The sequence below is a fragment of the Cryptotermes secundus genome, unplaced genomic scaffold (assembly GCF_002891405.2).
Source record: "Cryptotermes secundus unplaced genomic scaffold, Csec_1.0 scaffold395, whole genome shotgun sequence".
Lineage (NCBI taxonomy): Eukaryota > Metazoa > Arthropoda > Insecta > Blattodea > Kalotermitidae > Cryptotermes > Cryptotermes secundus.
The window spans coordinates 353620-369819 of NW_019742967.1; the positions used below are offsets into that span (position 1 = coordinate 353620).

The following is a 16200-nucleotide window of genomic DNA, read 5'->3' on the forward strand; positions in this document are numbered from 1 at the left end:
GGATTTTGAAACAATCTAATTTCCTGAGCACTGGAATCCAAATCAGGAATTCGCTTCCGAAATTGTTCCTTCAAATCTGAAATGACTACATTTGCAAACGAGGAAGGAAATTCTGCTTCACCCTTTTTATGCAACTCTGCACAGTGTAGCATATGAACAAAGTTACAATTTTTCACTTGGCTTTCCAGCAGACTAAGTGATTTTCACCCTGCAACTTTAAATTCAAATGGTTCATATGGTTCACCATATCAGCAAAAAATGCTAATTTCCGAAGCCCCTCGGTATCTGATAAAAGTGGTTCATGATGGTTTTTCTCGGTAAGAAATATATCAATTTCATTCCTGAGCTGAAAGAAGCGCGAAAGAACCTTTCCACAGCTAAGCCATCGAACTGCATAATATAATATGTCAGGTCAATAAGCTCGGAATCACATTTACCAGTACTCATTGGAAAATTAGTTCAATTGACGCATTTCTCCACAATTCTTTTGTGGGCCGGATAAAATCAGATCGTGGGCCGCATGTGGCCCGCGGGCCGTAGTTTGGAGACCCTAGCTCTAGCTCTAGAAGGTCAGTAATGATTTACATGATAAAGCATGGCAGACAGCAATCATGGCCACCACCATGAAAATCTCAGATCTGACAATGTATACTTTGGAACATGACGTGTGCCATTTGAAATAAGCTGTAGTTGAAAAATGAGTCTGCAGGCATTCCTGCTTGACCCTTTTGCTGTGTATTATTTTTTTCATAATTTTCCTAAAATAATGCAATTTTAAGGTAAAAATTTTAAGGAAGAAAGCCTAATGTACTGTGGGATGTCGTATGAATGAATAGACAACCACTAGTTGAACTGTCCTATAGGGTTTATTGTAGCTGCACCGTATACACAGATGGATAACAACAATAGTGAACTGCTTGAACACTGAACTGGTATTGTAGAACGGTAGAACTAGACTGTCTCTGTAACTCAGTGTATCTTCTTATGTAGCCTAGAATCGGACATATAGAAAACGGTTGCGTAATAGGTACTGCTATTGCCGGTTACTGTGTGTATAAGTTCCCTAGCAACCGCTGTTTACTTGCTTCTGCCTAGCAACCGTTGTTTACTTGTCGTTGATAAGCAATGACGCTTGTGTTGTCACACTTGCTTGAATGTGGGCAGTTCCCACAGTACGAAGGGCGTTCCTTATATAATGCCCCCTATTTTTTTGTGTTGATCTGTAACATCTGAGCTGGATGTTTGTGGTGTTGTAGTAAAGGTTGAACTTTCCCACCAATATACTGTTAGTTTGGTTGTCGTGCGACAGATAATGACAGCAGAGCAGTCTACCAAAATGGCCTCTGACATAGAAGTGCATACGAAACAGAGATGCGTTATTGAATTTCTCACTGCCGAACAAACTGCACCCATTGACATCCATCGACACTTGCTAAAGGTGTACGGAGACAATACAATGGATGTTAGCACAGTGAGGCGGTGGGTAGTGCATTTGAACAGTGGCGAAAGTGAAGTGCACGACAAGCCACCCCCTTAGCGTCCCTGCTCAGCTGCCACTCCTCACAATGAACAGCACCTTGATCAGCTCATCCATACAGATTGGCGGATAAAGACCAGGGAACTGTGTGCACAGCTTAATATCGGCTGTAGTGCATTGGAAGCTATGTTGGGGAAGCTGGATTATCGCAAAGTTTGTTCCAGGTGGGTCCCACGGTTGCTTACACAGGACCACAAAACTCACTGAATGGAAGTCTGTCAGGACCTGTTGTACCAGTTTGAAGCTGAAGGTGACAAGTTTCTGGACAGCATCGTCACCAGAGATGAAACGTGGTGTCACCACTACGAGCTGGAATCCGAAAGACAGTCCCCAAGAAAAAAGAAGTTCAAGAGACAGCCATCAGCAGGGAAAGTGATGTGCACGGTCTTTTGGGATAGGCGGGTGTGATTTTGTTGGATTTCCTGGAGCCTGGTGAGACTGTCAGTTCTGAATGCTACAAGACGACGCTGACCAAGCTGAAAGCCCGCATTTCCTGAGTCAGGCCAGAGAAGCAGACAACCTTTCGCTTGCAATACGATAATGCTAGACCCCATATCAGTTTGGCGACCTCTGCGCACATTGCAAAGTTTGGCTGGACTGTCCTACCACATCCACCTTATAGCCCCCATTTAGCACCTTCAGACTTCCATCTCTTTGGGCCTATGAAAGATGGACTACATGGGCAACATTTTCCAGACAATGTTGCTGTCATTGCAGCTGTAAGAAAGTGGTTAGCCTCTGCTGGTGCAGACTTTTACAGGCATGACATGCGAGCTCTTGTTCATCGCTGGCAAAAGTGCATAACGAATGGTGGTGATTATGTGGAAGAATAAGTGTAAGTAGCTGAAATCTTGCTCTATTTAACTGCGTTATTATGCTTTCTGTATCTGTTTTAGTTTTCTTTAAAAAAATAGGAGGCATTGTATATGGAACGCTCCTCGTATGAAGGGGGAGGCACATGGTATTGTAGTTGGTTGAGGCATTATGCTACAAGCCAGATGGTCCCATGTTTGATTCCCGATGGGGTCACTGGATTTTTCAATTGGCTAATCCTTCCAGCCGCACTATGGCCCTGAGGTCGACTCAGCCTCTAACAGAAATGAATACCAGGAATCTTCCTGGGGGTAAAGGGCGGCTGGCCGGTGCATAAGTCTGACAGCCTCACCGCCATCTCTGAGCTGATTATCTAGAAACTGTGGGAGCCTCAACATCTCACAACCCTACAGGCCTTCACAACCTGTTACAGAGATGCAGCTTTGCTTCTTTTATATATATATATATGAAGTGAAATGGTGTATCAAAGGGAAAAAATAAAAATTTCTTGATGTGGACTGAAGTTGAATATTGCACTATATGCTAATGGATACTTGCTGAACTTTAGTTGAGTCTCACAGCAATAGGGTTAAGAAAGGAATATATATCAAGTGTCATTAAGTTCCTAAAATTATTCTGAGATAAGTGACCTGAAGAAGAAAATCCCCCACCTTTTATGGAGCAGAACCCTGCTCACAAAAGCCTGTCGCCAGACCATTTCCTGAGCCAGAGGAATCCATTTAAGATTTTCTACGCTTAAGTGTTCAAATCTAACGTCCCCCCCAAGAAATTTTTAGGGGGTTACACTGACATTAGTGAAGTTCACCATTGCATGTGTTATCTACTGATGTGTTAAAATGTTTCTAGGGCAGCAGAAGTTGCAATTGGAAATGCACAGAGCGGCTTCTCATGTCTCACCACCTGCAATGCAGAGTTCAGCCTGAAGGTCTTAAGGGTGAGGCTTTCTTCATCTGAAGTAGCTGTAGCATTACACGAACCCTTCCCCTCCATTTTGTGAAAGGGCTCTACTGTTTTAAAATCTACATTTTTACTGCCTTGCACACAGATTTTTCGGAAAACAAGACATATAGCACAGAGCGTTAGAGAAATTTGAGGTTATCGTGGCAGTCACTATGAAGATTACCATCTTGCAGGGTTTGACACCGTGTATTCTGGTAGATATGTATCAATGCTTTGGAGGAACTTACTGCTCCCAGCAACTTTGTTTGAAACATTTATGCTTACTTAAACTAAATTATGTGGTTCCACATCCCATAAGACAGTAATCCTCATGCTCACTGCTGCGAGAACCTCCAATTTCAAATATTCTCATTGCCTATTATATTGTTTTTTCTGCAAGAAATAATCAAGTATTTCTTGTCCAGCCTGCATGTTAATGTTTCATTGACTGCTAATTTCACTGTTGTATTCTTTATCTAAAACACATGTGAGGGCCACACAGTAGCATGGTTGAGGCACTATGCTACAAGCTGGAAGGTCACAGTATTGAATCCTGATGAGGTCATTGGATTTTTCAATTGACCTAATCTTTACAGCCACACACTAGCCCTGGGGTCGACTCAGCCTCTAAAACAGAAATTAGTACCAGGAATTTTCAAGTGGGGTAAAGGGGTTTGGTGCGTAAAGCTGATAGCCTTGCCACCATCTATGAGCTGGCTGTCTAGAAGATGTGAAAGTCTCAAACTCTCACACCCAAATGGGCTTTCAGGGCCTGTTACAGTGATAGCTTTACCTTTTTCTTTTTCACTCCCATATATGTTAAGTTTACATAACAAATGTTTACTGAGCATTGCGTAATGATGGAAGGAGTGGGGGTATGTGACATCACTCGCGAGAACGCAGAGTTCACGTGACTCCTGCTTCCTCTTGCGCCATCCACGTCAGAATATGTATGTGCATGTTTCCAGTTTCTGAACAGTTGGATGGATTTTATCCATATTCAGTATTTGAGAGTTTGTCTGTCATGGATTGGTGACCATTAATTGGCAGAAATGTAAGCATGCTGTGCAGTAATGTAAGCATGCTGTGCAGTAATGTAAGCATGTTGTGCAGAAATGTAAGCATGCTGTGCAGAAATGTAAGTATGCTGTGCAGGAATGTAAGCATGTTGTGCAGAAATGTAAGCATGTTGTGCAGAAATGTAAGTAACCAGAACTTCTGTGAGTAAAACCTTTCACACTTGAATATCTTATGACACACAGACGGTGTTGAAGCCGGTTTTGTTTTCGCGGATGGTGCAAATGAAACAGCTGGAGGAAGTACAGGCTGCTGGCATCCAGGACTTGGAGAGTTGTCCATTCTGCGACTTTGCAACCATTCCACCCCCTGACAGCAAAGTGTTCCTATGCTACAATCAGAAGTGTATGCGGGACTCCTGCAGGTCTGGTATCGCTCACATTGCCTGTCATTCAGAACTGGACAAATAGCTTATGCTGATATCGAACACATTGCCCCTTGGTATTATGAAGCTGGCTCCTGCACGCTGCAACCAGCCAAGTGCCAGGACAGAGATGAAGCTCCCAACTTACAGACTGAGAATGTGATAATGCGCTGCCTGGTCAGGGCTACCTCACAGCTCAGGGGGAGGGGGGGTTGGTAGATGGGTATGTAGCAGTGGTAGATAGCAGAGGGAAACTGAAAATACTTGGAGAGTATCTTGCTCTTCCACCCTGAATTTCTAATAAAGTCTCCTGAGACTGAACCCAAGAGGCTGTCACCTGTCGCCTGAACTGTGGCATGACCCTTGTACTTATCACTGGATATTAGAGCAGTCACTTCAAGGAAGATGAGATGGGCAAGGTGTGTAGAAGCGTTTGTCAAAAGGCTTGAGGGAAAAGAAGACGTGGAACACCTAAGCATAGAGGGGAGGATAACAAAGAAATAGGGTGTGAAGATGTGGACTGCATTGGCTTGGGATAGGGCATGGTGGCAGGATTTGTGAACAGGGTAACGAACCTGCAGATTCCATAAAAGAAGGAATTTCCTGTGTAGCTGAGCAACCGTCAGTTTCTCAATAAAGGATTTTAACATCGAGTGGGTTTGTTATTTTGTTTTTTGGTGAGCGACTGTCAGTTTGTTGGTAAAAGGTGTAACATGGGGTAGGTTTGTTAATACCAGGATAATCAATGTTCTAGCTAGGATTCGAACTGGCTACCCCTCAGATCAAGTCTGAAACGTTACTGCTCTAAAGCGACAACAAAAATGTGCCTGTAAGAAGGCAAATTGTAGGATTCACCATAACCACACTTTAAATAAAGTCTTATAACTGACTGACAGAAACTTACTTACTCATGGAAGCGGCCTCCATAGTCTAGAGGTAACGTTCCCACCTCATGATTCGTAGTACACAGGTTCAAATACCCGGCGGAGGTCGTCGAATTTTTAAGGGCGGAAAAATTCAGGGAACAAGTCCTCCGGGAGGGACTTTAAGCCATGGGTCCCGTGTCGTAGCTTTATGGCACGTAAAAGAACCTCATATCTCCAAAGGAGGTCACTGAGCCAAATTACGGACGTTTCCCGCCCAACAGCAGTCTCTAATACCTCTGGTAGATGGGGGAAGCATTATAGATACCTCTCAGCTAGTAGAGCCGGTCTCGCTGGCTGGGCGGGACTGATGGTAAGCACCAGTACCGGTAGGATATAGAGACTGGTAGAAATCATGGAGGGAAGCACAATGGACCAATACAGGTCTAAGTTCCTGTCTATTTATGATGATAGCCTGAAATAAATTTTAGACAATTTTATAGAGATTTCTGATTATAAAACTGTTTTATGTCCCTCAACCCTTTATAAGTTGGAGTGTTTCAAAATGATATCTTAAAAGTCTATTTCTGCCTTCAAGAAAATATTGAATATTTGTTACAAAGGTCATTCAGGTAATGACATTTAGGAAAACAGTCTTTATTATCTCAAACCACAAGCTGTATGTCAAAATTTCTTGATGTTTTAACAGTAAAGCATTGAATATGTTTAGTTATCATTTCACCGTATCAGGTTAAATTTACTTCCCACGTGGGTTGCAGAAAATGCAAGAGGCCTAATCACATTCCTCTACGCTGTGATGAAGTCGAATCCAAAGAAGTGAAAATGCGGACTTACATTGAGAACAGGATGACAGACGCTTTGGTGCGGTAAGTGCGACTCCAGATCTTAGGAAAACGGAAAGCAGAATGAACTGCGTCAGTTTAACAAACATGTAAAATTTTGATACGCTTTAGTAATGGTCACCATTTTGAAGGTAAGTTCTTATCAGGTTTGAAATTGTATTAAGGCCCATTTTCTTAGATTCTAAAGGGTTCTGATGATGGTGGATGACACACAGAATTACTGGGGTTTTTGGACTTTTTCCATCATCCAGAATTTTAGGTAATAGAGGACATGACGTTACAGAAACTGGATCTGTTTCTGTCTTCAGGTGTGAAAGGAAGACGCCTACTGAGTTGGACCCCTTAGAAAGTGTTAATCTCAATCAAAGTCCAGTGATTGAGATCAGCTCTTTCTAAGGGTCTGAACTGAGTAGGTGTTTTCCTTTCTCACCTGAAGACGGAAACAGATCCAGTTTCCGAAATGTCATGTCCTCTATTACCTAAAATTCCGGACGATGGAAAAAGTCCAAAAACCCTAGTAATTCTGCCCCGTTTTCTTGTTCCATGTCTCAGTGCTTTTTCATGTGTTACTTACAGCCTAATTTCTAAGTCATTAAGAATTACTCTGTATGTGTTTGTGGTTCAGTTCCCTGCTTTTTTTTTCTTTTTCCTTTGATTGATTAATCGTTTTCTTGAAGGTCTTGCTGGAAGTGCAAGAAGCAGTTCATTAAGGAAGCTGGTTGCAACAAAATGACATGTACCTGTGGTGCAATCATGTGCTACATCTGTCGCCAGCCTGTAACTAATTATTCACACTTCAACGGACAAGGGGGCACTGAATATCACAAGTGAGTCCTACAGTTGTGTCATTCTTTGTGGATGTTTCCATGTAACAAATTCACTACTGTAAGGGTTTGAATACGAGTGCATCGTCCATGTCAGCAATTTCATTGTGATTCAGTATGGATAACTGCTGGCCCATTCACAGGAAGAGGAGGCATGTAATCTGTACTGCCAGTTGTAGAAACATTTCCTGTCATTGTGAAGAGTTCACTCACTTTCTCGTAATTCCATTTTTGCTAATGTATGTACTGTATCTATTCAGATAACATCCCTTCATTTTCTAGTTTATTTTTTAAGCTGTCACATGTCTAAACATTTTAAGCTCTTTGAACCCTTTCCTGACCTCTGTCAGAAGACTTCTGACACTGTAATTTATCAAGAGGTCTATAGATGCACTGCCAGAAGCCTTCAGCCACCAGCTTCCGAATTTACTGCTTTGTTAAGATCACAGGCTGAGTGTTACACGTCTTTGCCTTTTACGTTCATTTAGTTGTGAAACAGGAATGATAGATGGCAGAAGTGTTTATTTTCTGAATGTTGGATTCATATCATTTCATGTTTAGGCTTGTAGGGAAGATGAGCAAGAGGTAACAACAAATACAGTGTTCTGTTTTTATCTTCTGAAAGCTATGCCATTTTGCAAATAATTGAGAGAGAAGTTAATTTAGTGAATGAATGAATGAATGAATGAATGAGAGTGAATATGTTGAAGTGGCTTCCTGTGATGTGTTTCTTCATTTTCATTGCAGATGTCCACTTTACAGTGATCTACAAGTGATTCATGATGTTGCAGTTCAGGAGGAAGGAATTAAAGCCAAAAAAATAGTTCAGGCAGAAAATCCAGATATTGAACTGAAATACGATCCAACGCAGCCTGTGGGACTGCCGCATTGAAAGTTTGTGGGCTGCCACACGCTATTTTTATATGTTCCTGATGTGGCTGTTTTCTGCGGAAACTAATGTATTTTTCAAAATATGTTTTATGTTATGGAACAAGTTCCCTGGGATATTGCTTCATCAGACTTTTTCTTTTAAATATGCTACGAACAATTTCCTTGTATTCTGTTTTGTACTCTCATTTCTATGTACATTGCTCTATATTTACATTTATTCCACAAAATATGCCAGATAAACACATTTCCCATCTTAAAAAGAAAGCAAGATTATTATTCAAGCAATTTCATTTGTAATATAAATATCCCTGGGAAATGTCTGTAGTTATTGGGATTGTGCCAAAACAGGTTAGGGGACAGGGGGAAGGTAAAGGGAAATGGCACTGTTGCAATTATTTAAGTATGAATATGATACGCTTGCCATGGATTGATATTCTGAGATATAATTTGTATGAACTGGGAAGATAATTGGTGTAGGGTCATTGAAGTTTATAGAAATGAGTACAGTGTAAGAACAGCGTTTACAAGCAGTGAGTGTATCCATGTGGGAACAGACGCAGGAGGTCGGTGTCTTGTATCGAAGATAGATCTGTCATTCAGTGATCTTGTACTTGCTGTATAGTCCTCAGAAATTTTGACCCCCTTTACAAGAGATGCAAGCTGCTCTGTCATCAGTCATGGCATCCATCATTAGGTTTCTTAATATGTATTTCTCTATCTTGGGTGACCCTAACAGGAGCTCACCCCTGCTGGCATGTCTCTCTAAGTGATCAGTGCATGCAGGCCTCCCCACATTAGGTTGACCCAGGGGGAGATCTGTACTCAATTACTGTCTCCTAATTTCTGGATATACTGTCATTAATTTGGATTTAAATTGTATTGAGAAGTCGTTTGAAGATACCAGACAGATTTGTTTCCATAATTTAAACCTGCTTTCACAAATACATGTTATTTTTATTGTGATAGGCAACATATATTTTATATTGGTTTTTATATAATATTGTTACTTAAAAATTTGTACAAGATCTTCCTATTGATTATGTGATAAGTTAATACCCACTTCCCTGTGTTTTCAAAAACTAGACTCTCAACAAGTAATTCCTTTTAAATAGCAGATTCGGGGTTTCCTCTATTAGAATGAGTTAGTAGACTCTCCATTTCGAGTTAAGTAATGAATTCAACGTAGTATTTTGTAGCACCTCGTAATTGTGTTGGTAAGATAACATTTTTAGTCTGACATCCCCTATTCTTCCAGTCTAGAAAACCAAAAATAACTGCTGTGGGGATCCGTTGCACTGACAAGTGGCGATCGCTCGGTCGGCCTAATTACCATCTTTACATATATCTATCCATAACCAAAGACTTCCACATACGTCATTCTCACAAAGGAAGACTGAAATTAATCAAGATAAATCACACAGTAGTATACTTATGAAAACAGAGCCTGAGGAGTACATTCATGGAAGTGGGGAAGATTGAGTTAAAGAAGATGATGAAATAGTTCCCCCCTCCCTGAAGACACGTGCCAGTATCACACTTTCTGTTTGCAGATGTTGTCGGACAGGCAGGAGGGATCACGTTTAATCATGGATCGAAGGCAATGAAATGACTTGGGCAGGCAGGTGCTGGCTCAGACTGGGCCTAGTTTCATTTTCATCAGTAAATTATTGTGTGATTCATAGTTACTAATTTTGGGTGTTTCTGAGTGAATCATGCTGTAGTAGTATATTGTGTTCAGTCTTATCCAAGTGGCTGGGCAATTAGTGAGAATAAATAGATATTTTTATAAACACATATATATATTAGTGTGTCTAGAGATAGTATAGGAATAGACCTTACTGGTGCCCTTCCCAGAAAAGCCTTAAATTTGCTTTCATTGTTAATGTTTTTATATATACATAATGTTGATATAATGCTGTGGATTTCCAAATCTTTTTTTGAAGGAAATCTGTCTTGGGGTAGTTATTTGTGCCACGAAGTATAACCTTCTGCAAAACAGTACAGGAGTTTCAAGCAACACGAGGTTTGAATTGTTGGGTGATGTTTTGCCAGGCAGCACACAATGAAGACACAGGACAAAGTGCGCACTGTAGTGAATTGTAAAGTGCATGAACTAATGAAATTGGTATAATTACTTGCACTTATGATCTGTAAGAGTCCAGTAGATCCAGTTATCAACCAAAATCCAAATTTTGTAATGATAATGTTTAGTCTGTATCATTAACTGTAACATGCCCTCATTCACCTGGAAGCCAGCATGTAGCTTGCAGTTGCTTTACATTGTGTTCCAGTACATGCAAAATGAAGCAACAATTTGGTTACTGTTATTCAGAATGCTAAATTAGATCAGTTCATGTGGGTAACAGCAGAATTTTTATATTTACATGTTACTGCAGGTATGGTCATTTTCAGAAAATGCCACTAATATTGAAATGTGTGAATCAGTGGCATATTTCTGCCAAGAGAGTCCTTTCCTGTTTGTGCCTACTGGATTTCAGAGCGAGCAGGTGTTGAATTCTGCCTCTAATCCAGGACTTGCAGATTTGAATGTAATTGATGATACTTGGACAGGGTTTTTGGTTAGAGTTGGACACGTGTCTTTTCAACTTCAGCAAAGTGAATTGAAGATGTATGGCACTAATTTGTATTCATCCCAATGATTGTGGTCAATTTCTGAAGGGAAATGAGGGAATATGATGGATGCCTCCTGAATTTTTAACATTAAAGAAAACTGTGGAAAGTTTTATGGTAAACTCTTTTGATTAATTGTGGAAAAACTGAACATGTTCTGTATACCGCTTTGCATTATGCTAATATGTATCAACATGAATTTTGTTAAGATGAGTGTCTTCCAGAATGTGATATCATGTAGTACAGTGGATAGGTGCCTGTTGGTACCTGTCTAGCATTAGACTCCTCATTCACACACCACCACAAGCACCTCAAATCTCAGGAAAAATTTTATGTTTTTCTTTTCAGGAAAATAAGTAGTTAGGGTGCTGAATTAGCTGAAGAGACTGGAAGGTGGCCTAGAAAGAAACTTGTGATCATATTCTTCAGTTTATTTTACTGCTACTTTATGGTGCAACTCTCCATCGATAATGTTGCCAGAGTGTAGTCCTAGAAAACTATTGAGCCTTAGTTTATGTAATTTTTAATTAAATAAATGAATCTCCATAATTACTGGCTTTCTGGGATGTGACACCATGTAGTTTCAGGTGTGGTCAGCAGCTCCTCGTGTACTTCATAATTTCTTCTGCAGCCTCTATCTTTGCTTCTTCCTCTCTATCCCTGATTTGAAAAACAGCCCTTTCGAAGGACAGTGGCTTCCATTGGACTGCTCTATCCTGTCCCTTCAAGTTTTGTATTATGTGCCTGTGTCCCTGCTCAGCTTCTGTGATGAAGATGGAGGTGGTAGAGTCCTCTGAAATATTCGTAAGCATCAAACTACACGTTACATTCCAGAAGACTACAGTGAGAATCTTTTGCCCATATATTTCAGATATTCATTGTCACAATTATGAACACAGGAAATGGCTGCAGCTCCAGGCATCTCAGTCCAAGGAAAACGCAGACACTGGGAAAGAAAATCTCCCACAAACACAACATTCTCATGTAAAACTCAGAAGATAGATGGCTGGCTGTGTATAATAATGGAACAAATTTGGGGATGACGTTGCTTTCTTTCACTTCTGGTGTAACTTTGTAGGCGTTGCCAACTAAATTGGCCTCTACATGTGCATGCACGAACATTTATTATTAGCCACACATGTTCGTTTGTAACTCGGCTCTTTCCCTTCAAATTGCTAATGGCATATGTACACAAGTGCTAGACTGAAGAAGTCTTAACTGTTGGAACAGTGCTTCATGGAGTAGGAGGTACCATAGTTACATGCATTTGCATCATATTGTGCCATGAGTTACAGTTCAGTGCTCTTGCCCCTGTAATTATGTTAACTGTAGTGTGTTATTGATTGGAATAAGAAGTCTGCAGAACTGTATTTGAGCTGAAGCTTGTCTCGATCAGTGACTGTGAAGTCAGAGGTTATTTATGAATATGTTATGTTCCACATTCATTTGTTTGTATGTTTTATTGAAGGGAACATGCATCAAATAAGTATTTGTGTTAATTGTTGTTTACATTTTATGCATGTCAGTTATTGTAAGATTGATGCATTCAGTGTGAATATTTTTCCTTGAATTAAAGAATTTTAAGAAAAAACTTTTGTAACCAGACTGATTTAAAACATTTTTAAGGTCTTTCATTCTGGTCCGTCACACTAACCAATTAACAATCAAATTCCTTCCGTCAAATGTGACACTTTTTTAAGTGACGAGGTGGAAAACTTAAAAAAGTGTCACATTTGACGGAAGGAATTTGATTGTTGATTTAAAACAGGTCCGTCCAGTGTGACTGGTAGAGATTATTCTTATTTCAATACTTCTTCCCTTACATGTTTCGGTCTTTACAGACCATCCTCAGAGGTACATCAGTATGATCGGAAGCCACTATTACAGAATGTGTTTGAATGCCAAGATATATACATACAGTGCTGACGAAGTACAATGGGTATAAAATTTAATGTTTGTAATGTTGTACTGTTTTTGAGAGGAGGATTCTGCAAATATATTATGGTTATATTGTAATATTTCAGCAAACCTTATTTTATTTTTATGTGAGCTTTTGTTGTTTTTGTCTTATCTTTAATGATGTTGTGTAGGTGTTTGCGGCGCACTGTGTTGTTACACTGTTCTACGGTGTGTTTACCACAGTGAAACAAATCAGACTGATTTTGTTTTGGCATTGTGAAATCCTAACAGGTGCGACAGAACGTTCAATATAGCAGCTGCTATTAAATAGAGCCAAGGGGTTGGAGTTATGAATCCTAGTATAGGCAAGATTTTTCTGCTGTCCATTGAGGTTGGTTCTGGGCCCCATCCAGTGGGTACCAGGGCCTCTTTCCCCAGGGCATAAAGCTGGCCACTCACCTCCAGATAGTGCAGAAGTCAAGAATATCTGGCTCTATACATCCTCTCCCCCGTATGTCTTCATGGTGTAGTGATTAATTAGTTATGCACAGAGACAACTTCGTGATTTACTGTGGAGTCATACATTTATTCTGCGTGGATGGAGAAACCGTGTGCTTCTGAAGCTACTGGCTTGTGCAGTGTCTCATTTTATAGAATGATAACATTTGAGAGGACTGCAGCTGGTTCTGTGTTCGTGATAATGATGCTACCTGGAAATCAAAACACTGTGTTCCTCTGAAACGTTAGTTTCTGCCTGAGTATGCAACATCGTAACCCAGAATAGGTAATCATAATATTCACTGCTGTCAGAACTTAAGATTTCGCAGATTGTGATTTTGTGCCATCTAAGTGTATAGTGTGTATTTATTTGAAGTTAAATTCAGACAAATAGTATGCATGGCAAAGATAAATACAAAATTATAGTTGCAGAACAAGGGAAAAGCAACATGTGAATGAATAGACGTTGGGAGGAATAAGTAGTGAGGCCGTGGTTGACAAACTTCCTAAACACTCTGTACTTTTAAATTGTAAACACTACGAAGACCTTTTACCCTATCATAGACTGTGATTCTGAACGCATGCCTGGGATTCGAAGTTCTCAGCGGTAACTGAAGAGCACTGTAGCTTGGTATGTGAAACCGTGAAGTGTGGTAGTTTATCGATGTTTGCCCGGAACTTACTGCCTATATCGTCCGGCTAGAGCAGAATAAGAAACAGCAACCAACAGACAGATTGATCAAATCCTGAAAACAGAATAAGTTTTTCTGAAACGTCAGTGAACAACTACCGGACTATACGGCGTCACGTCCCAGTACCCATAGTACCGTTTTGAAAGCACTCCTTTGAAAAAGCCCAGTCGTTGAGAATTTAACTACGATAGTGGAATGTTGGTTGTACTGGGTTGGAACTTTGAAGATGGAGGGAGAACGCGAGGAAAAAGTGAAGTCAGAGCAAATCATTAATGTTGAGAAATATCGTCGGCTCGTAAAATCGTATATTGATTTGGTAAGCGTTGCAGTATGTTGCTATGTAAGATAGATATGACATTGCTTGTATTGTGTTTACCCGTAATTTATGTATTAACTAACCTTTTCGTGCAGCACCTGTACAGCGCGGCGTTATTCTGGGCCGACAAGGTAGTGTCCTTAAGTAATGGGGAGGCTCGAGATGTGTACTGGTTAGCACAGTGCATGTTCCTCATGAAACAGTACCACCGAGCAGCACATTTAATTCGAAGCAGAGGCCTCGAGAAGGTAAAGAATGGACCGGCTCTTGTTAGTAAGCATGACCCATTTCTTAAAGTGACTATAAACCGACTACTCAAGATACATTCATGCAGAACTTTATTCAAAATTAACTAGTATTATAAATATTTTGTAGATTTGTTAAGGTTTCTGGTAATACATAACCATGACAGACTATGTACTGTATCCAGCTGTACTTTGCAGATGTGTAATATTTCTTATGCAGACACGAATGAAAAGTTGGAAACAAACAAGGTGACTTGAATTGTGGTTTGTCATAGGGAGAGACAGTAAGATTTTAATGTGAGAATATATGCTTTAAAAATTGTTGCATAAATAATTCAGTTAAGGTCAGGGAAGTTTGAATTTGGAAAGTGAGATAATATGGACGCTTAGAAATTGAACCATAAATAGTGAAGAAACATGAAACATAAGTGAACTGTCTCTGAACCATCTCTGCAGATATAGTGACACAGTTCATCGTGTCACCATTCAGAGGTTAACTAGATATACAGTTGAAACCAGGATCACCATACCGGAGATCTTGTTGAGCACAGGACCTGAAAGATGGTTTAGACAGTATTAAATTATGAAGTAGTACCTTAGTGATTTTCATCAAGTTGTTGTTTTAGACAAGAATGAGGTGGGCATGGCATGTAGCACAAATGGGGAAATGAATGCGTATAAGATATTGGTGGGAAAGCCAGAAGGAAGAAGACCACTGGGAAGACCAAGGCATAGGTGGATGGACAATATTAAAATGGATCTTAAACAGATAGGATGAGATGGTATGGATTTGATTGATCTGGCTCAGGATAGGGACCAGTGGAGGGCTCTTGTGAACATGGTAATGAAGCTTTGGGTTCCATAAAATTCTGGGAAATTCTTGAGTAGCTGCAGATTTGGCTTCTCCTCAAGAAGGGCTCAGCTTCATAACTAAGTAAGTAAGTAATGTTGTTTTAGACACACGTGCTGTGCCATTACCTTGCTGTTCGCTGTCTGCTTGAAGCACGGGAGCTCTCAGAAGCCCTAGAGGTTCTGACAGATGCAGAAAAGGAAGGGGTTCTATTCCCCAACATGTGCACCAGTTTCGATTCCAATGTTCCAGCAGGCTTTGATGATATTACACCTAACGTAAGTCATGTCATTTGGATCCCTACATATCATGGAATTCATGACACAGTACTGTATGTTGATTTGCACAAAACTAGAGCTGGAAGTTACATTTTGGATCATATTTTCCTGCAGAAGTTATTCCAATCCATCAACTTTAAAGTTTACTGTTGGCATTATGAATGAATGCTGAATGTTTTGTAGCTCTGATCTTTACATTCTTTGACATCTTTTCTAGTTCTTCACATCATACCAACAGATGGCAGGAGTTTTATACTTTCAATTTGAGATTAACTTTGATGATATTAACATGTTATTTTAAGTAAGATTTGAGGCTTTCACAGCAGTGACTATGAAGAAAGCAATCTTCTGGGATTTGGCACCGTGTATATGTGGTGTTAACCGACGTTTCGGAGGAACGTATCGCCTCCATCTTCAGGGTATAAGATGGAGGCGATACGTTCCTCTGAAACGTCTGTTAACACCACATATACAGGGTGTCCCAGGAGGAATGTGCCAAACTTCGGGAGGGTGTTCCTTATGTTAAAGTATGCCGATATAACCCAAAACACCTATGTCCAAAGTTGAACGGTTACGGAGATAATGGCCCAAGAAGTGTC

The 16200-nt window shown here is 40.3% G+C and overlaps 2 protein-coding genes across 5 annotated transcripts in view; both read left to right on the plus strand.

The window, feature by feature from the left end:
* LOC111873503 overlaps positions 1-9361 on the plus strand; it is a 23113-nt gene extending 13752 nt beyond the window's left edge. For both annotated transcript variants that reach the window (XM_023868272.2, XM_023868273.2), the window contains exons 5-9: positions 3218-3305; positions 4573-4751; positions 6394-6501; positions 7155-7304; positions 8049-9361. In XM_023868272.2, the coding sequence (XP_023724040.1) occupies positions 3218-3305; positions 4573-4751; positions 6394-6501; positions 7155-7304; positions 8049-8193 (670 nt within the window). In that variant the 3' untranslated portion in view covers positions 8194-9361. The remainder of the gene's footprint in view (positions 1-3217; positions 3306-4572; positions 4752-6393; positions 6502-7154; positions 7305-8048) is intronic.
* A 4764-nt stretch (positions 9362-14125) lies between these two features.
* Positions 14126-16200, plus strand: part of LOC111873518 (cell division cycle protein 16 homolog) — a 13255-nt gene continuing 11180 nt past the window's right edge. For all 3 annotated transcript variants that reach the window (XM_023868294.2, XM_023868295.2, XM_023868296.2), the window contains exons 1-3: positions 14126-14228; positions 14324-14476; positions 15431-15601. In XM_023868294.2, coding sequence (XP_023724062.1) covers positions 14139-14228; positions 14324-14476; positions 15431-15601 — 414 coding nt within the window. In that variant the 5' untranslated portion in view covers positions 14126-14138. The remainder of the gene's footprint in view (positions 14229-14323; positions 14477-15430; positions 15602-16200) is intronic.